Consider the following 24,953-nt stretch of genomic DNA (forward strand, 5'->3'; position numbering starts at 1 on the left):
TTTTTCTTCATGTATTGTGAAGCTTTATTATTTAGATTCACACACCTTTAGGACTATTACATCTTCTAGATGAATTTACTGTATTATCATGAATTGCTTGTCCTCAAGTTGACTTTGTCTCATATTAACATAGCAACGCCAACCTGCTTTTGACTAACGTCTGTATGTTATATATCTTTCACCATCCTTTTGCTTTTAAACTATGTGTCTTGATATTTAAGTTATGATTAGACAACATAGTTGCATCATGCTTTTTATAATAGTTTATAAATTGATGCCTGAGTCTATCTTTTTAGCCAGCTTGAAAATTTCTGTCTTTTAACTGTAGTATACCATTTACATATAATGTAATTACCAGTATGGTTGGATTTAAATGTACTATTTCTCTTCTGCTTCATCTCAAAATTATATTCTTCTTTATGTTAATCATTCTTTCCATTTCTGAAACTTACTTTTAGCTTCCTCTTATATATTTCAGCTTGTTCTTCCTGGTATAATTCTTGTTGCACTTGTTCCAAATCTTCACGTTGCCGCAGCATTTCTTCTAATTTCTGTGTCAACTATTAAATTTTTTAAAAAACATAAATATTTATAGGACCCAAATTCTGTAACTAATATTTCAGAATTTAGTAGTGTTAAAGAAGTGGTTATTTTAATACCGCATTCTGAAGCTGTAGCCTTTTCTCCTCATTTTCTTGAACTTTTGCCATCCGATCTTCTTCTCTTTGCTGCTGCATGTTAGCAAACTCTATGATTTTTCTGTTTTCTTCTTCCATCTCCTCACGTTTCTTTTTTCTCCAGAGAGCCTGCTCTTTCTGAAACTCTTCTATATACCTTCGCATTGCATTCATTTTTTCTAACTTTTGTTGTTTTTCCCTGAAAAGCAGTTACAAGTACAGATTTAACATAAACAATAAAATATAAAAAAGTAATTTCATTTTGTTCATAATAATGTACAGAAAAACACTATAGGTTTTTTCATTCGTGCATGCAACAAACATTTTGAATGCTTACTATGTGCTAAATATAATGCCAGGTATGAATTTTTCTTTGGGTAAAATACTGTGATAGTCTCCTCTAACCTATTAATGAAGTTTTATGCATCTTATTTCATAAATGCTACAAACATTAGCTTTGCAGCACTCTATATTTAAGCTGTCTACCAAAAAAATTCATCAGAATACATGTCCTCTGACATATGATATGGGCATATATAAGAAAAACAAAGGTTTAGGTCATTCAATCACAAGCATTTATTAATCATCAGATAATTCATTTATTAATCATGCTAACAGAGATGACAATGAGTTGGTCCCAATTTATGTGTTCATAACTAATATTTATTGAGCACTTACTATGTATTAGGCACTGTTCTAGGTGTTTCAGTTCCTCACAACAAACCTACGATCAATCTAAAGTGAACATTTAGGCATGTAAGAAAGTTAGGATAAACTTACAACTGATCTTCTTCATAGATCTTCCTAACAATTTCATCAATCATGAGTTTCTCTTTTAGCAACTGCTCATAAGCTTCCTGCTTTTTTTTTTCTTGTTCTTCAAGTTGTTTCTCTAAGTCAAGATAGTATTGTGCTTTCACTTTGTTTCGTTTGTCTTCTGCAGCATTCTCTTCCTTTATTATTCTCTTGTGTTCTTCCATCATGGTTTTGGCTATTTCAGCATCACGTTTCTGTTATTCAAACAAAATTGATCTTTCCATTTTCAAATTTGAACATAGTATGATAGTATAATTTACACCAATGTTATTGAATATTATAAAGTCTTTTACATAAATTTTTTCATCTGTCTAGGTTAAAAAGCAAAAGTAAGTTATTATTACCTGCAGAGTATGAATAATGAGTCAGACCCTAAAGAAGCTTTCCTCTCCTTTCAAGTAGCTCTCCCAGGACAATACCTGATAAGGATTATTAATAACTCCACATTCAAAAAACAATGAATAAAATTATAAGTACTTTCTTAATAACTGTTTAGCTGCTAAAGCAGTCATTATCTTATTATTCTATTTATAAACTGAGCTAGGCAATTTTCATCATTTTTAGCTTCATTGTTTATCAGCTGCTATTTAAAGATGGTACTATGTCTTTCTTACAGGTCTGCTATTAAATGGCTTTGAGCAGCTCCTAGCCTAAACCTTCTTTCCTGCCATTGGCCCTTGATGTTTCCTCTTTCTGATTTATTAAAGGCCCTTTATCTGAAAAGAATCACAGATGCTATTATGTGTATTTTCTGCAGCTTTTGATTCACTCAAGACCATTCCCATTGTCAAGAGACAGTCTTTCTTCTTGGATGGGTTAAATCCCTTATTTCTTTTGAGCATTTTTCAAATCATTTAATAAAATAAGTTCTAAATGAAATATATTGAGGCAATTTTTTAAACTACGCTTTACTTTTATGATCACATCCCAAATGATGGAATGGTCAGCAGCATCAAACATAAAGAGTAAACAGATTAAAATATGAATACTGAATGTCATCCCTGACATGACTGAAGCCTTTAACATATACTCTGATAATATGACTTGACCAAAAATTGTTCTGATTATCTTCTTTGTACATGCTCTACTAAATTCTTTCTTAAAAAACGAGATGACAATAACATTTATGTGTAGATTACCACACACTTACAGAAAACAATGTTCTCATATTACAGATAAGAAAACTAAGGCTCAGAGAAAAAGCCAAAACTAGTACTTACATGACACCTTGTCAAGTCCTAAAAGTATTTGACTTTGATTTTGTGGATCGATTTTTATTTGGAAAATAGCAATTCTCTTAGGAGTCAGATTAAAACGTCTACAACTACCTTGAATAACCTCAACTATCAGGATAATTAAAACTGCAAACCACTGGACAAACAGGATATTGTTTGTGCTACTTTCTTTTTCAAAGGACAGAACTATATGTCTTAGCAAATGAAGTCTCTCCACCTTCTCTTATCACCTGCCACACCTAAAGGTATTGCTGTTAACAGCATGCTGTGTACCCGCTAGACATTTTCTATACTAACACAATTGTACACACACACCACACACATATATGTGTCATTTATGGCATCTATTCTTAATTGATACCCATATTGCACTGCACTGGTTAAGTATTTTGATATCACCCCTATAAGAGTGTCTGTGTGTATGTACATATGTTTATGTGGACATACACAATAGATATGTATGTGTATATATACATTCATATATAATTGTCCGGCTCTTCTGTTTGATAATGAGAGCTCATGGGATGATGTGGACCCTTTTAATTAACTGTTAATTCAGTAAACCCTATTTTATATTCATACAGCGTAACACTCCTAGTGAGTATGCCTGAGATTCCTTTGTCCAAGAGTAACTCTTATCTTCAACTTGGTACCCTATCAGGAGTTAGAAAAGGGGATAAAAGCAAAGAGAAACACGAGAAAAAGAGACAGCTTTTATAAAACAGGAAAGTTTCCTACATAAAATTATCAAGTACTTTACTCTTAAAAAACACATTTAAAAAATTAAAAATTTCATAACATTCTAAAATATACTTATCGTGCTAACAATCTGTACTGTACTAGTTTGTCAATGAATAATCAGAGACTGTAAAGAATGCTGGGAGTTACTGAATATAGCTGGTCATTCTAAGCAGCAACCTGTGCTTCCGAAAGGCTCTAATACTAAAAATGAAATCACCCAGGATTTTCTACATCTTAAGGATCTGAAAATTTACAAATATTTAAGAAATCTAGCAATGTAAATTCTTTACACAATATGACAATTTTTTAAGGAACAAGTCTAATTTTTATTTTCTAAATGAAGCTAAAAACAATGACCAGAAACCTGATTACCATTTGTTCATATTTAATGGCATCCTTTTCAGCAATCTGAGCTGCCCTTTCTTTATTCATGTAAGCTGCTTTTAATTTCTTCTCCAATTCTCTGAGCTCAATGCTGTTTAAAAAAACAAAAACAAATTTAACTGTTAGGACCATAAGAAAATGAAAACCTCACAGAAAACTGAGTGACTGTGTTTTTAATTTACTCAGAGGGAATACAGCGGGTTATTATTTTACATCCATAGGAGAGATCATTCATTATATTTAATGGAAGTCGTTAGGGCATGAGGGCTTACATTTTCTGGTTGAAAAGGACTGCTGTGTTCTACTACATTTATCTGTTTGCTTATCCTGTGTCAATACCACACTATCTCAACTACTGTAAATTATAATACATCTTCATATCCTGGATAAGTCTCCAATTTTTGTCATCTTCTTAAAGACTGTCTTAGCCATTCTTGATACTTTCATTTCCATATACATTTTAGAATCAGCTTGTCAGACTTCACAATAAACAAAACTGGCTGTGATTGTACTGAATTCTTAAATTGATTTGGAAAGTACTAATATCTTTACATTACTGAGTCTTCAATAAACATAGTATATCCTTCTAATTATTTGGTTTTTTAAAAGTCTATCAATGTTTTATATCTGTGTTTTATTTTGGTAGTTTTATACTTTTCATTAGGTATTTTTCATATTCTTGTACAGATTTTTCAAATCTCATTTTCTAAATGTTGATAATTTACAGAAATACAATGTTTATATACTAACTTTATACCCAACATCACTGAATTTTTTAGTTTTCAGTTTTATTGATGTACAGTATTCAATAAACTGAACATGTTTAAAGGATACAGTTTGTTAAATTTTGACGTATGTATGCACCTGTGAAACCATCACCACAATCAAGATCATGAACACATTCCAATCATTTCCTTATAAACCTGTGGTACCTCTCTTCTACCCCTTTATGTTTGTACTTATCCTGAGGCAAGCTAATTTGCTGTCACTTTAGGCATTATGAATTTTCTAGAATTCATATACATGGAATCATACTGCAGGTACCATTTTTTCTCTGGCTTCTTTCACTCAGTATTTTCAAATACATCCATTTATTGTATATAGTAATTGCTTACTCCTTTTTATTGCAGGATATTATTTTAGATTATCGATATCCACTCACATGCTTATCTATTCGCATGCTGACAGACATTTGAGTTCTTTCAAGTATGTGGATATTGCAAATAAAGCTGCTATGGAAATCTGAGTACCAGTTATTTGTGGTCATAGGCTTTCATTTCTCTTGGATAAATACCTAGGGGTGGAATGATCAGGTCATTCAGTAGATGCATGTTCAGCTTTTTAAGAAGCTGCCAAACTGTCTACTAAAGTGGTTTTTAAGTTTTTATTGCAACTTTTAGATACTGGGGGTACCTGTGCAGATTTGTTACATGGGAATATTGTGTGATACTGAGGTTTGGAGTACAGCTCCTGTCACCCAGGTAGTGAGCACAGAATCAAATGGGTTGTTTTTTAACCCACTCCTCCTCCACCCTCTCGTAGTCCACGGTGTCTGTTGTTCCCATATATGTCTATGTGTAATCAATGTTTAGCTCCCACCTATAAGTGAGAATATGCAGTATTTGGTTTTCTGTTAGTTCATTAATTTGCTTAGGATAACGGCCTCCAGCTCCATCCATGTTTCTGCAAGGGACATAATTTCATTCTTTTTATGGTTGTAGAGTATTCCATGGTATATATGTACCACATTTTCTTCATCCAATTTCCTACTGATGGGCAACTGGATTGATTCCATGTCTTTGCTATTATGAATAGCACAGCAGTAAACATATAAGTGCATATGCTTTTTTGGTAGAATGATTTATTAATTCTTACTTATTTTTAGATTCTTTCTTTTTGTGTGTGTGTGGAGACGGTGTCTTGCTCTGTCACTCAGGCTGGAGTGCAGTGGTGTGATCTCAGCTCACTGCAAGCTCCGCCACCCAGGTTCACGGGATTATCCTGTCTCAGCTCGGGACCACAGTTGTGTGCCACCACGCCCAGTTAATTTTTTGTGTTTTTAGTACAGATGGAGTTACACCATGTTGGCTAGGCTGGTTTCAAACTCCTGACCTCAGGTGATCCACCCGCCTTGGCCTTGCAAAGTGCTGGGACTACAGGCATGAGCCATCCGGCTATTTGTAGATGCTTTGGGATTTTCTACACATATAATCATATCATCTGTGAATAATTAAAGTTTTATTCCTTTAATGCCAATCCTGGCACCTGTCTTTGCTTTTTCTTGCCCTACTGCACTGATTAGTATGTATAACACAAAGATGACTAGAAGTTGTCAGAGCAGGCATCCCTGTCTTCTTTTCAATGTCAGAAGAAAAGTGTTTAACATTTTGCTATTAAGGGTAATATTGCTGTAAATTCCCTTTATCCCTAGTTTGCTACATTCTTTTTTTTTTAAAATCATAGAGTGATGATTCATATCAATGCGCTTTTTCTAATCATATAATTTTTAATAAAATGAATTACATTTACTGATTTTTAAAAATGTTAAACCACCTTTGCATTCCTGGAATAAATTAAATTTGGTCAGGATGATTTATCTTTCTTATATAGCACTGGATTTCATATTGATTAATACTTCAGATTACAGGAGTTAAATTCATGAGAGAGATTAGTCTACAGGTTTCTCATAATTCAGGTACTGATCTGATTAAAACAAATTGGGAAGTGCTTCCTCTTTCTCTGTTCTACAGAACTATGTAACACTGGTGTTACTATGTCCTGAATGTTTGGTAAAATTCACATAGCCCTGTAGGTTTATTTGTGGACAAGGTTAAATTACAGATGCAATATCTTTAAAAGTTATAGGAACATTTAGCTATTTCTTCTTGTGCCAATCAGTTTGGTAAAATGTGCTAAGAATTTATCTATGTCATCTATGTTTTCAAATTTATTTTCATAAAATTGTTTGCAATATCCTGCTTTGGTCCATTAAGTGTTTGTATGATCTATAGTGATATCCCATTATCCATTCCAAAAACTGGTTATTTGTGCATTCTCTTTTACTCTATCATTCCTACCAAGGGGTCATCAATTTTATTCACCTTTTTATGGAACAATTCTTGGCTTTATTTATTCTACTCTATGTTTATATTCTAACTCACTCGTTTCTGCTCTTATCTTTATTATTGCCTTCCTCCTACATTCTTCTTGTAATCATTCCAGAAGAGAATTTGCAGTTTGTTTTCTAATAATTCCAGATGGAGTCTTCCTTTCTAATATAGTTATTTCAGATTAAGACCTACCCTTGAGGAACAGCCTTAACTATATGCCAGAAGTTGGTTTTTTTTTTTTTTCAGTTCTATACCATTTTTTACTGTGTGAAAATATATGTAACAAAAATTTGCCATCCTAGCCATTTTTAAGTGTACAGCTCAGTGGTGTTAATTACATTCACAGTGATCTGCAATCATCAACACTATTTCCAAAACTTTTTCATTCCCCTCAAAGCAAAATGCTGTGCCTCTTAAACAGTAACTCCCCATTCTTCCCTCTCCCTAACCCCTGCTAATTCCTAATCTACATTTTGTCTATTTGCCTATTCTAGGTATTTCACAGAAGTGGAATTATACAATACTTGTCCTTTTATGTCTGGCTTACTTAGCATAATGTTTTCAAGGTTCACTCATGTTTTAGCATGTATCAGTGCTTCATTATTTTTTTATAACTGAAGGATATTGTATAGTGTATATATGCTGCACTTTGTTCATCTACCTATCTGATAGACATTCAGGTTGTTTCAACATTTTGGCTATTGTAAATAATGCTGCACCAAATGCTTGTATATAAGTATCCATTTAAGTCTCACTATTGAATTTTTTGTATATTTATACCTAGGAGTGGAATTGCTGGCTCATATGGTAATCCTGTGTTTAACTTTTTCCCATAGCACCTCCATCATTTTACATTTCTAACAGCAATTTCTGAGGGTTCCAATTTTTCCACTTTCTTGGCAATTCCTATTATTTTCCACTACTTTTATTAAAATTGCCTATTAGATGTGAAACAGTTTCTTCTTGTGGTTTTGATTTGCATTTCCCTAATGACAAATAATGTTGAGTATATTTTCATGTACTTATCATTCACTGAACATCTTCTTTAGAGAAACGTCTAAGTTCTTTGTCCATTTTTGAACTGGGTTTTTAAAATTATTGAATTGTATGAGTTCTTTATATATTTCAGATATTAAATCCTTGTCAGAGATGCAATTTGTCCTTCTTGCCTAAATGAGTTCTGAGTGAGGTAAAACAGGTGCCTTGTGTTAGGTTTTCAGGTAGCCCCAAGGTAGGTTAGAACAGATATGCCCAACAATTTGTGAATAAGATCCGCTCTGCTCCTCCTGAACCACGGACCAGGGTCCTGCACTGGGAACAAAGGCTACCTGCCTCTGAGCTAGGAGGGAATGAGGAAAGGGCAAGTGAAGATATCACAAAACTTTCCTACCATTTTTAGGCTTTTTCTTGTTTCAGCATTCGCTTGATTGCAGTAAACCTTTGAATGCTGTCCAAAGTTCTTATAAAATTGGTTCGGCGAGTTTCTGCTTGTTTTCTGATGTTTCTGGTGGAGGGATGGGCTGGGAGCTGGGAGCTGCCTACTCTGCTATTTTGCTAATGTCAATCCAATCCTGCCACTTTCACTATGTGGTATTTTCATTATTATTCTGTTAAAAATACTTTCTAATTTCAATTTGGATTATAGACAGTCTCTGACTAATGATGGTTTGACTTTACAATGGTGAGAAAACCATATGCATTTACAGTAGGTTCCTCAATTTACAATGGGGATGCATCCCAATAAACCTGTCATAAATTGGAAATGTAGTTTATTGGGACCTGAACCCATTGTACATCAAGAAGCAGCTGTACTTTTTGACCAAAGGGTAATGTAGAAGCACATTTTTAAGTACCTAAGCATATAAAGATTGCCTAGATTTTCTTTTTTTTAATTGCTTACATCTAGTTTAATTCTACTATGGACAGAGAAAATAGTGTGTATAAATGGATTCCTCTGAAAATCTGTTGCTCTTTTTATTCTGATACAACATTTCATCAATTTTGGTAAATGGTTCAAATATGTTTACTGTAACTACTAATATAATTGGGTTTCCATTTACAAGCTTGTATCTTCTTTCTACTTGTCCTCCCTGTCCTGTGTTCTCTCTTCTCTCCCTTTTGCTTCTGTGTTGGGGGTTCCCAAGACCACCATCAGGTTAGATGATTCACTAGGAGGATACAGGACTCAGCATATAGTTATACTCAACGGCTATGATTTACTTTAAAGAAAGGATACACAGCAAAATTGGCAAAGGAAAAAGGCACATGGGGTGAAATCCAGAGAAAACTAGGTGGAAAAGGCCTCTACCTGTGGAAACACACAGGACATGCTTAATTCCCCAGCAATGAGTTGTGACGTGTGAAATGTCTGCCAGACATTAGAGCTCATCAGAGACTCAGTGCCCAGGGTTCTAATTGGGGGTGGTAACTTAGGCACCCTCTACTTAAAATGTACCAATATCTCAGACTCCCAGAAAGAAAATGGGTATTCAGTATAATCCATATTGTTTTCACAGTTTAGGTACAGTGAGTCACTCTTAGCAGTTAAGGTGGTAAGAAACTTCTCAAAAGGCCAGTTTCCAGACACCAGCCAAGGACCAAACTTACAAGCAGGACTTTCTAAGATAGCAGCTTCAAGCCTGCTATGTTAACTCTTTTTTATATGACTTTTTTGGAATCATCAATTCCCATTATCACATTTTATTCTCTATTAGTCAGTTATATTTTCTTTTCCAAGTTTTTATTACAGATATTACAGCATGTTTGTTTCCAGGAGAATAAATTTATCCATTATTATTTGACAATGCAAGATTCTTGACTTTAACTTCATTTACTTCCTATCTCATTTTTGTCATATTTTTAACTCTTTACATGTTTTAATTCCCAAAAGACATAATGTTTTATACATTCAAATTTCACCTAAATTTACTACACATGTACCTCTTGCAGTTCCAAAATTAAGCTTGGGGTCATTTTTCTTCTTCTATCAATACCTAATGAAGAACTGCTAGTATTCCCTTTAATGCAGGACTATTGGTGATCAATCTTTTGTTATTTCTGAGAATAACATTATCAGAAAATGTTATTTTGTGCTCTTTTAATTCATCTCATCTATTTTATGAATTAACAGCTTGACTATCAGTCCAGAACATAATTGTACTGGTATTAGCAAGGTAATGGTAATAGTATTAAGAAGGAAAAACTGTGTCTGTCTTTTCTTTGAAATGGTTCTTGCTGAACTTAAATATAAATGAGATAAGAGGTACTTGCTTTTGCTTTCATAACAGTATGTGTTAACTGTGTAATAAATACATTTAATTAATTGGGCAATTAATTAGAACTACTAATTGTTTAGTGCCATAATTTAAAATAGGATTCCTAAAAATAAACAGTAAGTTTCCCAACTCCAGTTAAAAACAGCAGCAAAGTTAAATTATCTTTTAAGTACTTTCTTGGAGTACAAAACCATGTGTTCCAAAATCAATTAACAGGAATCTTATCATTTCTGAGCTCAAATAAATATTTTCAAAATAAACTTCAAAGATTTTTTAAATGTGCCATGCATTTAAAAAATTAATTTCTTTTACATTAAAAAAACTTAATCTTAATATAGGTGGTTTTAAATAAATTAGGATACATTTTAAGCACCAGAGCATTTCCCTGAATTTAGACCTGCCAATTTGCACATGAATATACCAATTTGAAATATGGTCCATTTCTGCATGACAGTCAAAATTTTAGTATGGCTTTTGCACAAAATAAAAAAACTCTTAGCAATTCTGACACTGCTGAGAGGAAGCATACTCTATGTGAAAGAGTACTCAACTGAATGAGTTGGTTTGAAAACATTTTTCACAAGGTATACAATTCTGCGTGATTTGTAAATTTTTTTGTATATACTCAAGCACTTTTTTCCTTTTAGTTTTTGTGGGTACACAGTATATATTTGTATATATTTATGGGGTACATGAGATGTTTTGATGTAGGCATGCAATGCATAATAATCACATCATGGAAAATGAGGTATCAATCCCCTCAAGCATTGATCCTTTGTGTTACAAATAATCCAATTATACTCTTTCAGTTATTTTTAAATGTCCAGTGAAATTATTATTGACGCTAGTCACCCTGTTGTGCTATCAAATACTAGGTCTTACTCATTCATTCTATTTTTTTCATACCCAGGTAAATCTGCTCTCTCTTAATTTCAACTGTTTCTATTCAGGATTAAGTCATACTTCTTACTGTTGTCTCTTTGGAGGTAATAATCTTTTTTGTTCTAGCTGCTTTTTTAATGATTTTCTATTACTGTTTGATTTTAAAAGTTTTATTAGGATTATTGAAAGTATAGTTTTCATTACTTACAATTTTCTGAAAATTCCTGGCCAGCATCTCTTCAAATAATGCTTCTGTATTATCCTCTTTCACCTCTCTACCAGGACTAAAATTATATTAATACATCTGCTAGAATTTTGTACCATAGCCCATACCTCTTTTAAATTCTCATCTGTATTTTTCTGTCCTTTTGTCTCTCCATGCTTTATTCTGAATATTTTCCAGAACCTTTTCATAGATTATCCCTTAATCTATGTCTATCTAATAAAATCTAATTCTGTATTACTGAAGTAAAACACACACTAAAGTGCACAAATCTTAAGTGTACAGCTTGTAGAATGCTGTTGAACATACTGCCATATGCTTATTGGCCAAGCTCTGCTTCACTTAACTCTCAGCCATTTTTTGGAATCAGCAGAAACCTCTAGAGGAAATGCCACTACAAATGCCAAGCTCACATTCTGGTTTCCTTCCTTTCACAGATCTTAATTTTATGCTTTTCCTAGATGTTTTCTCAGGAGGAACACTTATCTGAATAACCTAATCTGCAATTGCTACAAGTGAAAAGCTCTTCTATTTAATTCTTGTTTTCAGTGAATTAGAGATAAGAAATATTTCATCTTCAGGTGATTAAAAAAAACCATGAGTAACAGCTAATGATGACTGGAGAATTAGGGTCCAAAAAGATAGTTTGAGACTAGAACAATATGCAGACTTTAGCGGTAATTCTAAATTTCTTTTCTAAGGATCAGTAATCTCTTAGAGAATCTGATTAGAGTTGTGGAGCCAGAAAAATACACATGGATACATTTGCCAAACATATTAATATAATTTAACAAGGTTCAAAAATCCCTGAAGCTCATCCATGATTCCTGTAATATTCTGTAGACATCCTGCTCAATTAAGATAAAATGTAATAACTATCAAAGTACATTTCCAATATATTCAATTACATAAGTATATGATTAGCATTTACTTGGCCCTGAGTTTTGATTAACACTGTGACAAGGCTGTTCCTAAAAAGTAATTCGACCTTAGGCAGGATCAAGAAACATTCTAGAATAATGTCCTGTCATCTGGAGTAGCTGGCAGTCTTTCCTGGAGTATTACACAGAAGGGTGGGGGCCACTAAGGAACACTAATAATTTAAACTGTAATCAGAGAAGAAACCAGGATGATGAATAAACTTAAAGCCAGGTTATATAAGAAACAACTGAAGGAGCAAGGGATAGTTAACTTATAGAAGAAAACATTTAGTGTGTTCAAATGTATGAAAGGACATCCTAAAGAAGATAGATGCATGAAGTTACAGAGAAATTAATTTTAAAACAATGGGGGGGAAGATTATTTAACATTAAACTTTTAAAAAGTTCCTACTGCAGTTACTAGAGGTACTGAAACACAGGCTCAAGAGTCATTCCAAAAATACTGTAGGAAATGTATGTAGAGGTATAAAATTAAACTAGTTATTACCTAAGGTTCCTCTTAAGATTAGGAATTCATTTTTTATAAGAGGTCATTTTAAAATTTATGCATAAAGGAAAGAGCAGGGGGACTGATATTTATTTTTCACTGTAAATATTCGCACTTCCATGAATACAACTTATTTTCTCAAATAAATATTTATAGAACTTAAAGCAATAAGTATTTCCAGGCAAAATATTAACTAAGTGAAAAGATATAAACAAAGAAATTTCACTTTCAGGTGCTAAGAATTACGTAAGAGTTTAAAGATAAAGACTAAATAAATGAAATTTAGAGAAACCAAGATACCTGTTTTCTCTTACTTGTTGCCTCATCTTTTCATCCTTTAGACTTTCATGCTTTAGTTTTGCCAATTCCATAGCCAGTTTTTCTTCTTGTTTGAGCTGGAGTTCTTTCAATCTCTTGTTTTCTTCTGCCTGAACGAAAAATGTAACTTTGTTGTTTGTGCTCTAGAATCAGATTTTTTTCATCAAGGTTGAATTTGTTTTATAACAGAAAACTAAATTCCTTAAGGCCAACAATTGATGTTTTATTTTAAAATACAAAATGTTGTTTTAATAAATACTTTTTCAAAACATTTTATCATGGAAAATTTCAAGTATTGCCAATAGCAAGAAGAATATTAAAGTACACTCTCAGGTACCCACCACCCATGTTTTCAAAAACTGTCAACATTCTGCTAATCTTTTTTCTCTACCTTCCATTTCACTCTTTTTTCCCTTATTCTTTTTCTGCTAGGGTGTTTTAAAACAATCCTAGACATCATGTCATTTACCATGTAAATAATTCAGTACAAATATCTACCTGATCAGAATTTTTTAAAACAATCATGTCATCAACATGTCTAATTAACAATAATTCCTTAATGTCTAATACCATGTCCATATTCAAGCTTCCCCAGTTGTTTCAAGATACTTTTCTAGTTGGTTTGCTCAAATCGAAATCCAAACAAGATCCACATATTGCATCTAATTATTATTTTTCTTAAGTCTCTTATATATTCTGTAACAATCACCTCTCTACATACGTTTTTCCCTCAAGCCACTGATTTATTATAGAAATTAGGACACACATCCCGTAGAATGTTCCACATTTTGCATTTGACTGATTGCTTCCCCAGGATATATCACTGAACTTATTTCTCTTTTATGTTTCCTGTAAAATGGCAGAAAGATCTTGAGGCTTGATTAAATTCAGTATCTAATGAAAACACATGAAAAGATGTTCAACATCATTAGCCATCAAGAAATGCAAATTAAAATTACAATGAGATATTGGTACGTACCTATTGGAATGGCCAAAACAAAAAACAGTGCCAACCCCAGATGCTGGCATGAAACTATTACTCATATATTGCTGCGTGGGAATGTAAAATGGTACAGGCATTCTGAAAATCAGCTTGATAGTTTGATATAAAACTAACATGCAGCTGAGTGCTGTGGCTTACACCTGTAATCCCAGTAATTTGGGAGGCTAAGGCAGGAGGATCCTTAAGGCCAGGAGTTTGAGACCAGCCTGGGCAACATAGAGAGATGCCGTCTTTACAGAAAATTAGCCAGGTGTGGTGGCACAAATCTGTAGTTCTAGCTACATCAGGAGGTTGAGGTGGGAGGACCACCTCAGACCAGGAGTTCAAGGCTGCAGTAAGCCACGATCACGCCACTGCACTCCAGCTGGGCAACAGAGCAAACCCTGTCTCTTTAAAAAAAAAAAGCCTCCATGCAATTATCATACAACTCAACAATTGTACCTCTTAACCATTTACCTCTTAAAGGGGAAATAAAAACTTTTTATTTAAAAACCTGTATACAAATGTTTACAGCAGATTTATTCATAATAGCCAATACTGAAAATACTCAAGACATCCTTCATCCTGTGAATGGTCAAATAAACTGTGGTACATCCATACAATGGGATAGTACTCAGCAATAAAAAGAAATGAAGCAATAAAAAAGAATGCAAGCAAAACTTGGATGAATCTCCAGGAATTACGCTAAGTGAAAAAAGCTAATTCCAAAAGATTACATACAGTTTGATGCTATTTATGTAATATTCTTAGTACATGTTATTTTTTAATAATTGAAATATAATTCATATAGCATAAAATTCACCTTTTACAATTCACAATTCAGTGATTTTGTATATTCACAATATTGTGTGTCTATAACCACTATTTCGTTCCAGATCCTTAAAAAAAATAGACTTTGAAGTTTTGGGTTCACAACAAAATTGACCAGAAAGTACACAGAGTTCCCATATACTCCCTGTCCCCACACATGCTCAGCCTCCCCTACTATCAACCTCCTCCATTAGACTGGTACATTTGTTACACTCAATAAACCTGTATTTACGTTACTTAAACCTATGCATCATTATCACCCAAAGTCCATAGTTTACATTAAGGTTCATTCTTGGTGGTACACATTCTATGGGTTTTGGCAATGCATAATCATATGTATCTACCATAATAGTATTGTACACAATCATTTCACTACCCTAAAAATCCTCTGTGGTCTGTCTATTCAAACCTTCCTCACCTAAAATCCTAAAAAACAACTTACATTTTTACTGTTTCCGTAGTTTTGCCTTTCCCAGAATGTCACATAGTTGGAATTATACAGAATGGAGCCTTTTTGGACTGGCTTCTTTCACTTAGTAATGTGCATTTAAAATTCCTCCACATCTTTTCATGGCTTCATAGCTCATTTCATTTTGGCACTGAATAATATTCCATTATCTGGATGTATCACAGTTTATCCATTATCTATTGAAGGACATCTTGGTTGCTTCTAAATTTTGACATTTATGAATAATTCTGCTATATATTATAAACATCTGTGCTAATGGCAGCTATAAAGCTGCCATGTTATAAATATATTTTTATAAATGCCATAGATCTATATAGATGATTGTGTGTACACACTATATATAGCACATCCGTGTCTACATTTGTGTGTGGCATAAAATGTCAACACTCCAGAATGTTTACATCACCCCAAAAGAAACCTGTAACCTACTAACAGTCACTCACTATTCCTCTCACCTTTTCTCCCAATCCCTGCCACCCACTAATCTATGTTTTGTCTCTATGGATTTGCATATTCTGGATATTTCATATAAATGAATTCACACAATATGTGGCCTTTTGTATCTGGTTTATTTCAATTAGCATAATGTTTTTAACATGTAGCATGTATCAGTAATTCTTTCCTTTTTATGGCTGTGTAATATTCCGTTGTACAGATGTAACACATTTTGTTTATCCATTTATCAGCTGATTGGCATCTGGGTTGTTTCTACTTTTTGGGTGTTATGAATAATGCTGCTATATACAGTCATGTATGAGTTTTATGTAGATATATGCCTTCAATTATCTCTCAGGAATATATTTAGAACCCAGCTACACCACACCTAGATTTCTGACTTGCAGAAACTGAGATAATAAATGGGTGTTGTTTTAAGCTGCTAAGTTTGTGGTAATTTGTTACTTAGCAATTGAAAATTACTACAGCAACTAACGTGTACTCTTCAAAATTGTCAAGGTCATGAAAGACAGGAAAAAGTGAAGAATTCTTACAAACTAGAGGAGACAAAGAATGGAGGAGAAACAATGACTGGCCGGGCACAGTGGCTCATGCCTGTAATCCCAGCACTTTAAGAGGCGGAGGAGGACAGATCATCTCAGGTTGGGAGTTGGAGACCAGCCTGACCAACATGGAGAAACCCCGTCTCTACTAAAAATACAGAATTAGCCGGGCGTGGTGGCGCATGCCTATAATCCCAGCTACTTGGAAGGCTGAGGCAGGAGAATCACTTGAACCCAGGAGGCAGAGGTTGCAGTGAGCCAAGATTGCACCATTGCACTCCAGCCCGGGCAACAAGAGTGAAACTCTGCCTCAAAAATATATATATATATGTGTGTGTTTGTGTGTGTGTGTGTGTACATATATATGACTATAGTTTATTCAAGTGCAAAGCTTGAGGATAGCCACTCAGGAAACACAAACTGCAAAATAATGGGTCATTGTTCCAACGTGGGGAAGTTAAGGTTTAACTTATATAGGTAGAGATAGAGAAGCTTAACAGGGTTGCAACATTTTCCATATAAGGTCAGTGTATATATTATAGCAATTTAATTAGTTGCATTCCAAGGAACATTCCATGAGAAAGGGTAATGATCTTGAGGGGTCTTATCTCTGGTGTCTTTCCTAATCATTTACAGAACAAGAATAAGGAGGATTTAATCTGTAATTGGAAAAGCAGAAGTTGTAGCAGCATGCTATGTGACTCAGGACATAGTCATATTCCTCTCAAGGCTAAAAACTAAGGAGACATGACAACTAAATGCAATCTGTGGTCCTCAACTAGCAAAAAAAGACATTAGTGGACAAACTGATGAAATCTGAATAAATCTCATAGTTAACAGTATTCTATCAAAGGTAAATTCTCTATTTTGATAACTTTTTTATGATTTTCATCTATGTAAGATGTTAAGAAGTAGTCAGGTGAAGGGTATATGCAAATTCTCAACACTATTTTTGCAACTCTTCTATAAATTTTGAGATAAACTTATCTCAAAATAAAAAGTTAAAAATATGCATATTTCCAAGATTGTTCACTGAAAAGACCTGGAAGCAATTATAACCCAAGTATTATGAGTAAACCTAGCACCCAAGTTTTCTTGAAATATTATTTCCACTAAATGATAACAGGGCTTCCTAGCACAATGGCTGATTCCAGGTGTAGGACAAGAAATATAAGAGATAAGCTTTGTATTTGTCAGGGTTCTCTAGAGTGAGTGATTATGAAGGCAGGCAAGTTCTAAGATCTGCAAGGTGAGCTGGCAAGCTGAAGAACTAATGGTTTTGTTCTCATTTGAGTCCTAAAGCCTGAGAACCAGCAGGCTCAAGACCCAGAAAGAGCCAATGTTTTAGTTTCAATTCAATGACAAGAAAAAAAAAGCAAATGTCCCAGCTGAAAGGCAATCAGGCATGAAGAATTCTGTCTTATTCAAAGGAAGGTCAATCTTTTTGTTCTATTCAGGCCTTCAACTGATCAGATGAGGCCCACCTATATTAGGGAGGGCAATGTGCTTTATACTCAGTTTACAGATTTAAATGCTAATCTCATCCAAAACAACCTACAGAAACACCCAGAATGATGTTTTATCAAATACCTAGAAACCCCAAGGCCCAGTCAAGTTGACACATAAAATTATCACAAGCCTAGAACATTTTGTTTTGACAGAAAGCAAGGAAGCTATCAAAGATTAAGGAAATATTGTCAAAAGGGCACAGAGGGCTGGGCACAGTGCCTGACACATGTAATCACAGCACTTTGGGAGGCCGAGGCAGGCGGATCACTTGAAGTCAGGAGTTCAAGACCAGCCTGGCCAATATGGTGAAATCCCATCTCTACTAAAAATACAAAAATTAGCCTAGCATGGTAGTGCAGGCCTGTAATCCCAGCTACTTGGGAGGCTGAGGGAGGAGAATCTCTTGAGCCCAGAAGGTAGAGGTTGCAGTGAGCCAAGATGGTGCGGCTGCACTCCAGCCTGGAAGACAGATGAAGACTCTGTCTCAAAAAAACAAACAAACAAACAAACAAACAAACAAAAAAACACAGAGGCAATATAAAAGGGCATCCAATGGCCAAGGATGAGATAATTTGAGCATCAAAAATAATAAATGCAATAAAGTACATAAATATCTATTAGTCCATAAAGGTATTTTTAAAAAGAGACAAAATCAAAAACTAAAAACAAAATTTTATAAAACAACCACAAGATAGGTAGACACCAATGGAAGAAAATAGGACACCAACTCTTTACTCTGAAAATTAACTGTTTCCTTTTTCAGTAAGAATAAATAACCCTAGTCAATAATACAAGTTCTTTTTCTTTTTCTTTTTCTTTTTTTTTTTTTTTGTGGGGCAGGGGCAGGGGAACAGGGTCTCTGTCATCCAGGCTGGAGTGCAGTGGCAAGATCATAGCTCACTGCAGCCTTGAACTCCTGGGCTCAAGCGATCCTTCCATCTTGGCCTCCCAAAGTGCTAGAATTATAGGAGTGAGCAGTTGCGCTGGCCCGAGCTAACGTTCTTTACAAAGGAATTTCAGCTAATTAAATGTGAAAGGAGTAAAAGAATCAGAAAATCAGTTTTTGTAACCACTAATGAAAGAAAAAATTCTTTTGTGAAACCACAGATGAAAGTTTATGGGAACCTTTACAGTGGAAAAACCAGACTGTCTCCCTAAACCCACTGATCAATACTGGTATCACTACAAGTGGAACAACCAGACCTCATGTGCTCCCTGTTGTGACACAATGACAAGGACAGCGTCACCTATGGAGTATTCTCACAAAAAAAGGTGGACCGCAATCTAACTGCGTCTTTATGACTAGGTTCTATTTAGAGGAAATATAACAGATAGGGAAATAAATTAAAGGACCATGAGGAAGCAAACATATATATTCAGAATGTGGGCTACTGGATAAAACAACTGGCTTAGTTTAACAAGCTAAAAACATGAAGTCAAAAAAAAAAAGGTGAAGGAGGGGCTGTTTTCAATTAAGAGGGACTTAAACAGACATAACCACCAAATACAGCGTATGAACCTTGCTTGGATCTTGGTTAAAACAAACCAACTGTAAAAGCAGATTTTTGACACAATCACAGAAATGTGTTTATGGAATGGGCGAGATAATAGTATGGTACTCCATATAAGAAAACATCCATATTTTGTTAGATGTATTCTTAAGTATGTAGGAAAGAGTTGGTGTTGATACCTGGGATTTTCTTTCAAATTAAAGAAAAAATAATAAAAAGAATAGGAAAAATATCCAACCCCTAAGATCTGCTTTCGCAGAGTTAAAAAAAAAAAATCGTATCTAAGCTTTTGAATTTGGAACACAGAAGGGTGGATACCATTTTTTAAATTTGCTTTTGTTATTCTCCACAAAATCCTCCAAAATGTTTAACATACAGCAGGTACTCAAAAACTACTGACATAGCAGAATACCTTTCATGTATTTATAAGAATTCACTTCTGTCATGTCTCGATTCTTATTAGTTTCCCTTTTCTACCACCTTAATCCCTTAAAATGTTGAGATATACCAAAGTGTTCATTTTCTACCACTTAATAATGTACACGTTAATTTCAGTAAATTTTTTAAAGGCACCCTTAAACTTTTGTTTTTAGAAATTTATGAAAGGCAACACAATTGTACTTACATTAACAAAACTTGTAGTAATGACTGAGTTCATATTTATGTTAAAAAAATCTGAGTGCTTATTCTACATCAGGCATTATTCCAAGGGCCTTGCATGTATTAACTCATTATTAAAACAACCCTAAGTAGGAGGTACTATTATTATTCCCCATTTTATAGAAAAAGCATAAAAAAGCAGGCCGGGCGTGGTGGCTCACCCCTATAATCCCAGCACTTTCGGAGGCTGAGGCAGGCGGATCACGAGGTCAGGAGTTTCAGACCAGCCTGGTCAATTATGGTGAAACCCCGTCTCTACTAAAAATTAAAAAATTAGCCAGGCCAGGTGGCAGGCGCTTGTAGTCCCAGCTACTCGGGAGGCTGAGGCAGGAGAATCGCTTAAACCCCGGAGGCGGAGGTTGCAGTGAGCCAAGATCGTGCCACTGCACTGCAACCTGGGTGACAGAGCGATACTCCGTCTCAAAAAAAAAAAGAAAAAAAAAAAAAAGTAAAAGCAACTTACTCAAGGGTCCGTGGCTAAGGTATAGCAGTAGTAGGATTCAAAGACAGGCCGGCTCCAGAAACCCAGCTCTTTCCGATTACACTGAGCTGAGGCACAATCCGGCATCCCTTACCTGCTGCTGCTGTTTATCTACTCATTTCCAGCATTAGCAGCTCACTTTCATCATTTCCAAGGTGCAAAATGGAGAAAACAAAATGTAACAATGAATAGAAAAACTTACCTTTTGAATGGCCTCTTCCATATCCAACTCAAATTGTTCATTTTGTAATAATCTGAGAAACTGCTTGCGCTCAACACGGTTATCATTTTCATTCTGCACCATTCTATTCCTGATTTGACTGTTGATGTTTTTTAGCGCTTGGACATGTAATTTCTTGCAGTAGTTTTCATCTACTAATTTCTGATGCCTTTCACTACAGCTCATATTTCTCCTTTTGGAAGCCTACGATGGAAGAAAAAAAGATGCATATTTTGATATTCCAAAATCTAAAAAAATATATTGATATAAACCTTAGTAACAAAGGACACAAAGAGCCTGGCTTCCTTCCTAAATTCAAAGGAGTATACCGAATAAAAAGTAAACGTGGTAGATAAATATGTTCACATATCGATCAAATAGGTACTGCTATTATTTCCTATTTTATGGATGAGACATGAAAAGTAACTTTACCCAAGTTTCTGCAGCTAAAAAATAGCTGTGCTAGGATTAATCGCACCCTACAGACCCATATCTTTACTACCACCCGGGAATTTCTCCTCCCCTCATTCCACCCACCACCACCACCACGACTACCAACACAGGGCCATAAACTGCTGTTCAGAAGCTGCTCAGGTTTTCCTAATATAAGTCTAACAGGTCAACTCGCTGCTGCTATTTATCCATTCGCTTTCTCCTACACCTTTATTTCTACTTATTTCTTCAGAGATTCTATTGGGCAGATTTAAAGATGTATTTAATACACTATCCGAAAAGAGCCAAAAAGGCTGGAAACCACCGCGAGCGTCCCTTCTAATAGCACCTGAGGCCTCCGAAAGCAAATACAAGTTCCCCAATTAATGCCCAGATTAAGCACTTAAAATCCTTTTTTAGAAGCAAATGAGCGCCAAACTAGATTTAAATCAACAAATAAACAAGTAGTTTCGAGTCCCCCAACTGGCTCACCATCTTGGCTGACGAAAAATACCTCCTCTCGTGGGACCGCGGCCACCACCTCCCGCCGCAAACGCAGCAGCCAGCAGCCCCAAGGAGCGCACCTGGCTGCGCGCGCTCGGGTGTTTACGCGGCGTCCTGGCAACGGTGGAGCTGCGCGCCCTCCGCTCGACCAAGACTGACCCACGCAGGGCGTGGCCTCCCATTGGGCGCGGCAAGATCCAATCGGCATTGAGCTTCTTAGGAACTGGGCAGGAGGGCTACTTCTATAGGTCTAAACTAGAAAAGCGGGACGTTCAGATTGTGGCCTGACCCCAAGGACTTTGCAGTGGGCTAGGGAAGCTCGATTTCCCTCCAGCGGCCGAACTGTGGTTTGAGTGGGTTTGGGAGCGAAGATCAGGCCTGTGGAAACTGTGCACAGAGAAATACACAAACTACTGCCTAATACCTGGAGCCAAAGGCAATTTCCACGCATGGAGCATCCTGCACACTAAATGCCTAGTCAGCCAGGCTCTGCTAGGGACGATGACTGGTTTAATCCTCAGCTGTGGTAGTCCAGGTCGCTGTCGCCTTTGCTGGGTTGTGAGGCACTGAGGTAGCATGACCTTCCAGCAGCCTTCACTTCACACCCTGCAGAAGCTGCTGGTAATTTTTGGGACTAAAATGTATGAGCCATATGAATCTTACTCTGCTATGTGGTCCAGGTACTAAGAGCACGTTACATGATGGCAGGATGTTGATCTGGTTCATTTCATAGGCAGGTTAGACACTAAAGTCCATTTTAAATGGGAGAGTTTAAAAACGATAATGGATTAGAGAAATTCGATACTGATTTTAGAAATGATACATTGAGAGAAATCTTGTCAACACTAAAATATTTTTAAAAGGCGATTAGTGGTATAACTTTGTGTTATTCTACTTTGAAGTCCATCTTCTTTAGCAATATGTCTGCTTAAAGATTAATAACAAATAGGACTTCCAGTTTCAGTGCTGACGTGTAAAAGCTTGGAAGTTGTCACCCCATCCTTACAACCAGAAAAAAACAACTAAAAATCAGCGACTTCTCTTGGCTCCATCATACAACTGAGGTCGCTCCTCTCTCTGTCCTTTGGTCATTTATCACGTGGTTGCATATCTATGTTGTCACTACTACTCCACTCATTGCCATCACTGTTTGAGAGGAATGGAGAGAAGGCGTAAACCTGCCCCCTGGGTGTTCTGTGTAAATTGATCTGGAATGGAGCAAAGCAGGCAGCCGGCTATAAATTTCTCTTCTTAGCATATCTATCTCCGCAAGGGGTTGGGCCCTCTATAGAAGGGATAGAAGTCAGGCATGGGTTCAGGGTTGAACAGGGTATAACACATTCAATAGCGTGTCAATAGAATGTGGGTTTTAATTTATTAATTCCTAATAGTGAAATAGTGACATTGCAAAGTATTTCAGCAAACATGTATGTTTTTTGTTTGCTTCTCGAATTGAGGACTTTTGTTTCTAAAGGGAACTTCAGTTATAATTCCTCATTTCCAGTATACCCTTGGATATGGTAGAAGGATTCATATAATTTAATAGGTAATCTGTGAAAAAGATTTTTGGCCAGAATATTGACCTAAATCCAAGACAAATTTAATCAATTGTAACAATTAGCTGATTTTAACCTGTAAAAACATTAGCCTAACAATTATTACATTTTTAATAGACTTTGCTCTTTTTTCGAAGCAGTTTTAGATTTACAGAAAAATTTACAGAATACAGAGAATTCCCCATCTCACCTCTCCTCCCCACCACACCCATACAATTTCCCCTACTTTTAGCATTACACATTAGTGTAGTACATTTGTTACACTTGACGAACCAATAATATGATTAAGTTCATAATCTACATTAGGGTTCACTTTTTGTTTTGTATAGGTCTATGAGGATTTGCTTTGTTTTGTTTTCTGAGATGGAGTCTGACTCTGTCACCCAGTCTGGAGTGCAGTGGCATGATCTCGGCTCACTGAAACCTCCGCCCTCCAGGTTCAAGTGATTCTCCTGCCTCAGCCTCCCAAGTAGCTGAGACTACAGGCGAATTTTTGTATTTTTAGTACAGACGGAGTTTCGCCAATTTGGCCAGGCTGGTCTTGAACTCCTGATCTCAAGTGATAAGCCCACCTTGGCCTCCCAAAGTGCTGGGAGTATAGGCATGAGCCACTGCTCCCAGGCGAGTTTTGAGAAATACATCGTGTCATGTATCTGGCCAGGAGTGGTGGCTTGCACCTGTAATCCTAGTTACTTGGGAGACTGAGGCAAGAAGATTGCTTGAGGTCAGAAAATTGAGACATATTGTCATGTATCTATCATTACAGTATCATACAGAATAGTTTTATTGCCTAAAAGGTCGCTGTGTTTTACCTATTCATTTCTCCCTCACTCCTTCCTCACAAACCCCTGGAAACCACTAATCTTTCTATTGTTTCTATAGATTTGCCTTTTCCAGAATGCCATATCATTGGAATTATACAGTACGTAGCCTTTTCAGACAGGCATCTTTCCCTTAGCAACACTCATTTAAAGGTTCCTGCAAATCTTTATGTGACTTGATAGCTCATTTATTTTTATCACTACATAACATTCCATTGCATGTCATTATTAAAAAACAATTATTACATTTAAATATTGTTTCTAGTACTAAATTATGACTATCATAAATGATACTTCATTGTTAAGGGAGGATTTATGCCTTCCCAACATTACAAGGAAGTCTTCTTGTTCATTTCCCTCTAGAAAATAGCTTTTTACCTACAGGTCTAGACTGAAAGGTCTAGAGTACTGAGGGGAAGGAACTTTTCCTTATAATAAATGATGAATTATACTGATTAATGTCCCCCAATAGTTACAACATAACGGGGTTGAAGTTAACAGTTACTGATCTGAAATAAAGCATGTTAATAGATGTGCACTGTTACATGTAACTATACAGTAAAAATTATTTACAAAATGGTATTGCTTTATAAAATAAAGCAATTAGAACAAAACAATTTTTCTTTCATTCAGAAAAATGCCCAAATCTAATCTAATTTGCTGCAGCTGGACACCACCTGCAGATGACTGTTGAAGTACTCTGAATATCACACACTTATCTTTTAAATATTGATAATGCCATTCTTCATTTCCTCGACATGAAATCCCAGAGGGAACAATTATGCTAATAAACCTTAATGATTCTTGCAAATAAATGATCAAACCAAATTGCTGCTGTTGATTTATATTAATGGATGCCTTTAGGATGAGATTTGCCAGTATGGTGCTGC

The 24,953-nt window shown here is 35.5% G+C and overlaps 1 protein-coding gene across 1 annotated transcript in view; it reads right to left on the reverse strand.

The window, feature by feature from the left end:
• The window catches only part of MNS1 (meiosis specific nuclear structural 1), a 33,137-nt gene extending 11,295 nt beyond the window's left edge, over positions 1-21,842 (reverse strand). The window contains exons 1-7 of the mRNA XM_005559630.4: positions 21,675-21,842; positions 20,733-20,954; positions 13,072-13,199; positions 3,842-3,944; positions 1,458-1,687; positions 660-876; positions 453-560 (exon numbers count right to left, since the gene is read on the reverse strand). Of these exons, the coding sequence (XP_005559687.3) occupies positions 453-560; positions 660-876; positions 1,458-1,687; positions 3,842-3,944; positions 13,072-13,199; positions 20,733-20,954; positions 21,675-21,677 (1,011 nt within the window). The 5' untranslated portion in view covers positions 21,678-21,842. The remainder of the gene's footprint in view (positions 1-452; positions 561-659; positions 877-1,457; positions 1,688-3,841; positions 3,945-13,071; positions 13,200-20,732; positions 20,955-21,674) is intronic.
• Positions 21,843-24,953: the final 3,111 nt, after the last annotated feature.

Source organism: Macaca fascicularis, chromosome 7, assembly GCF_037993035.2.
Source record: "Macaca fascicularis isolate 582-1 chromosome 7, T2T-MFA8v1.1".
Taxonomy (NCBI): Eukaryota; Metazoa; Chordata; class Mammalia; order Primates; family Cercopithecidae; genus Macaca; species Macaca fascicularis.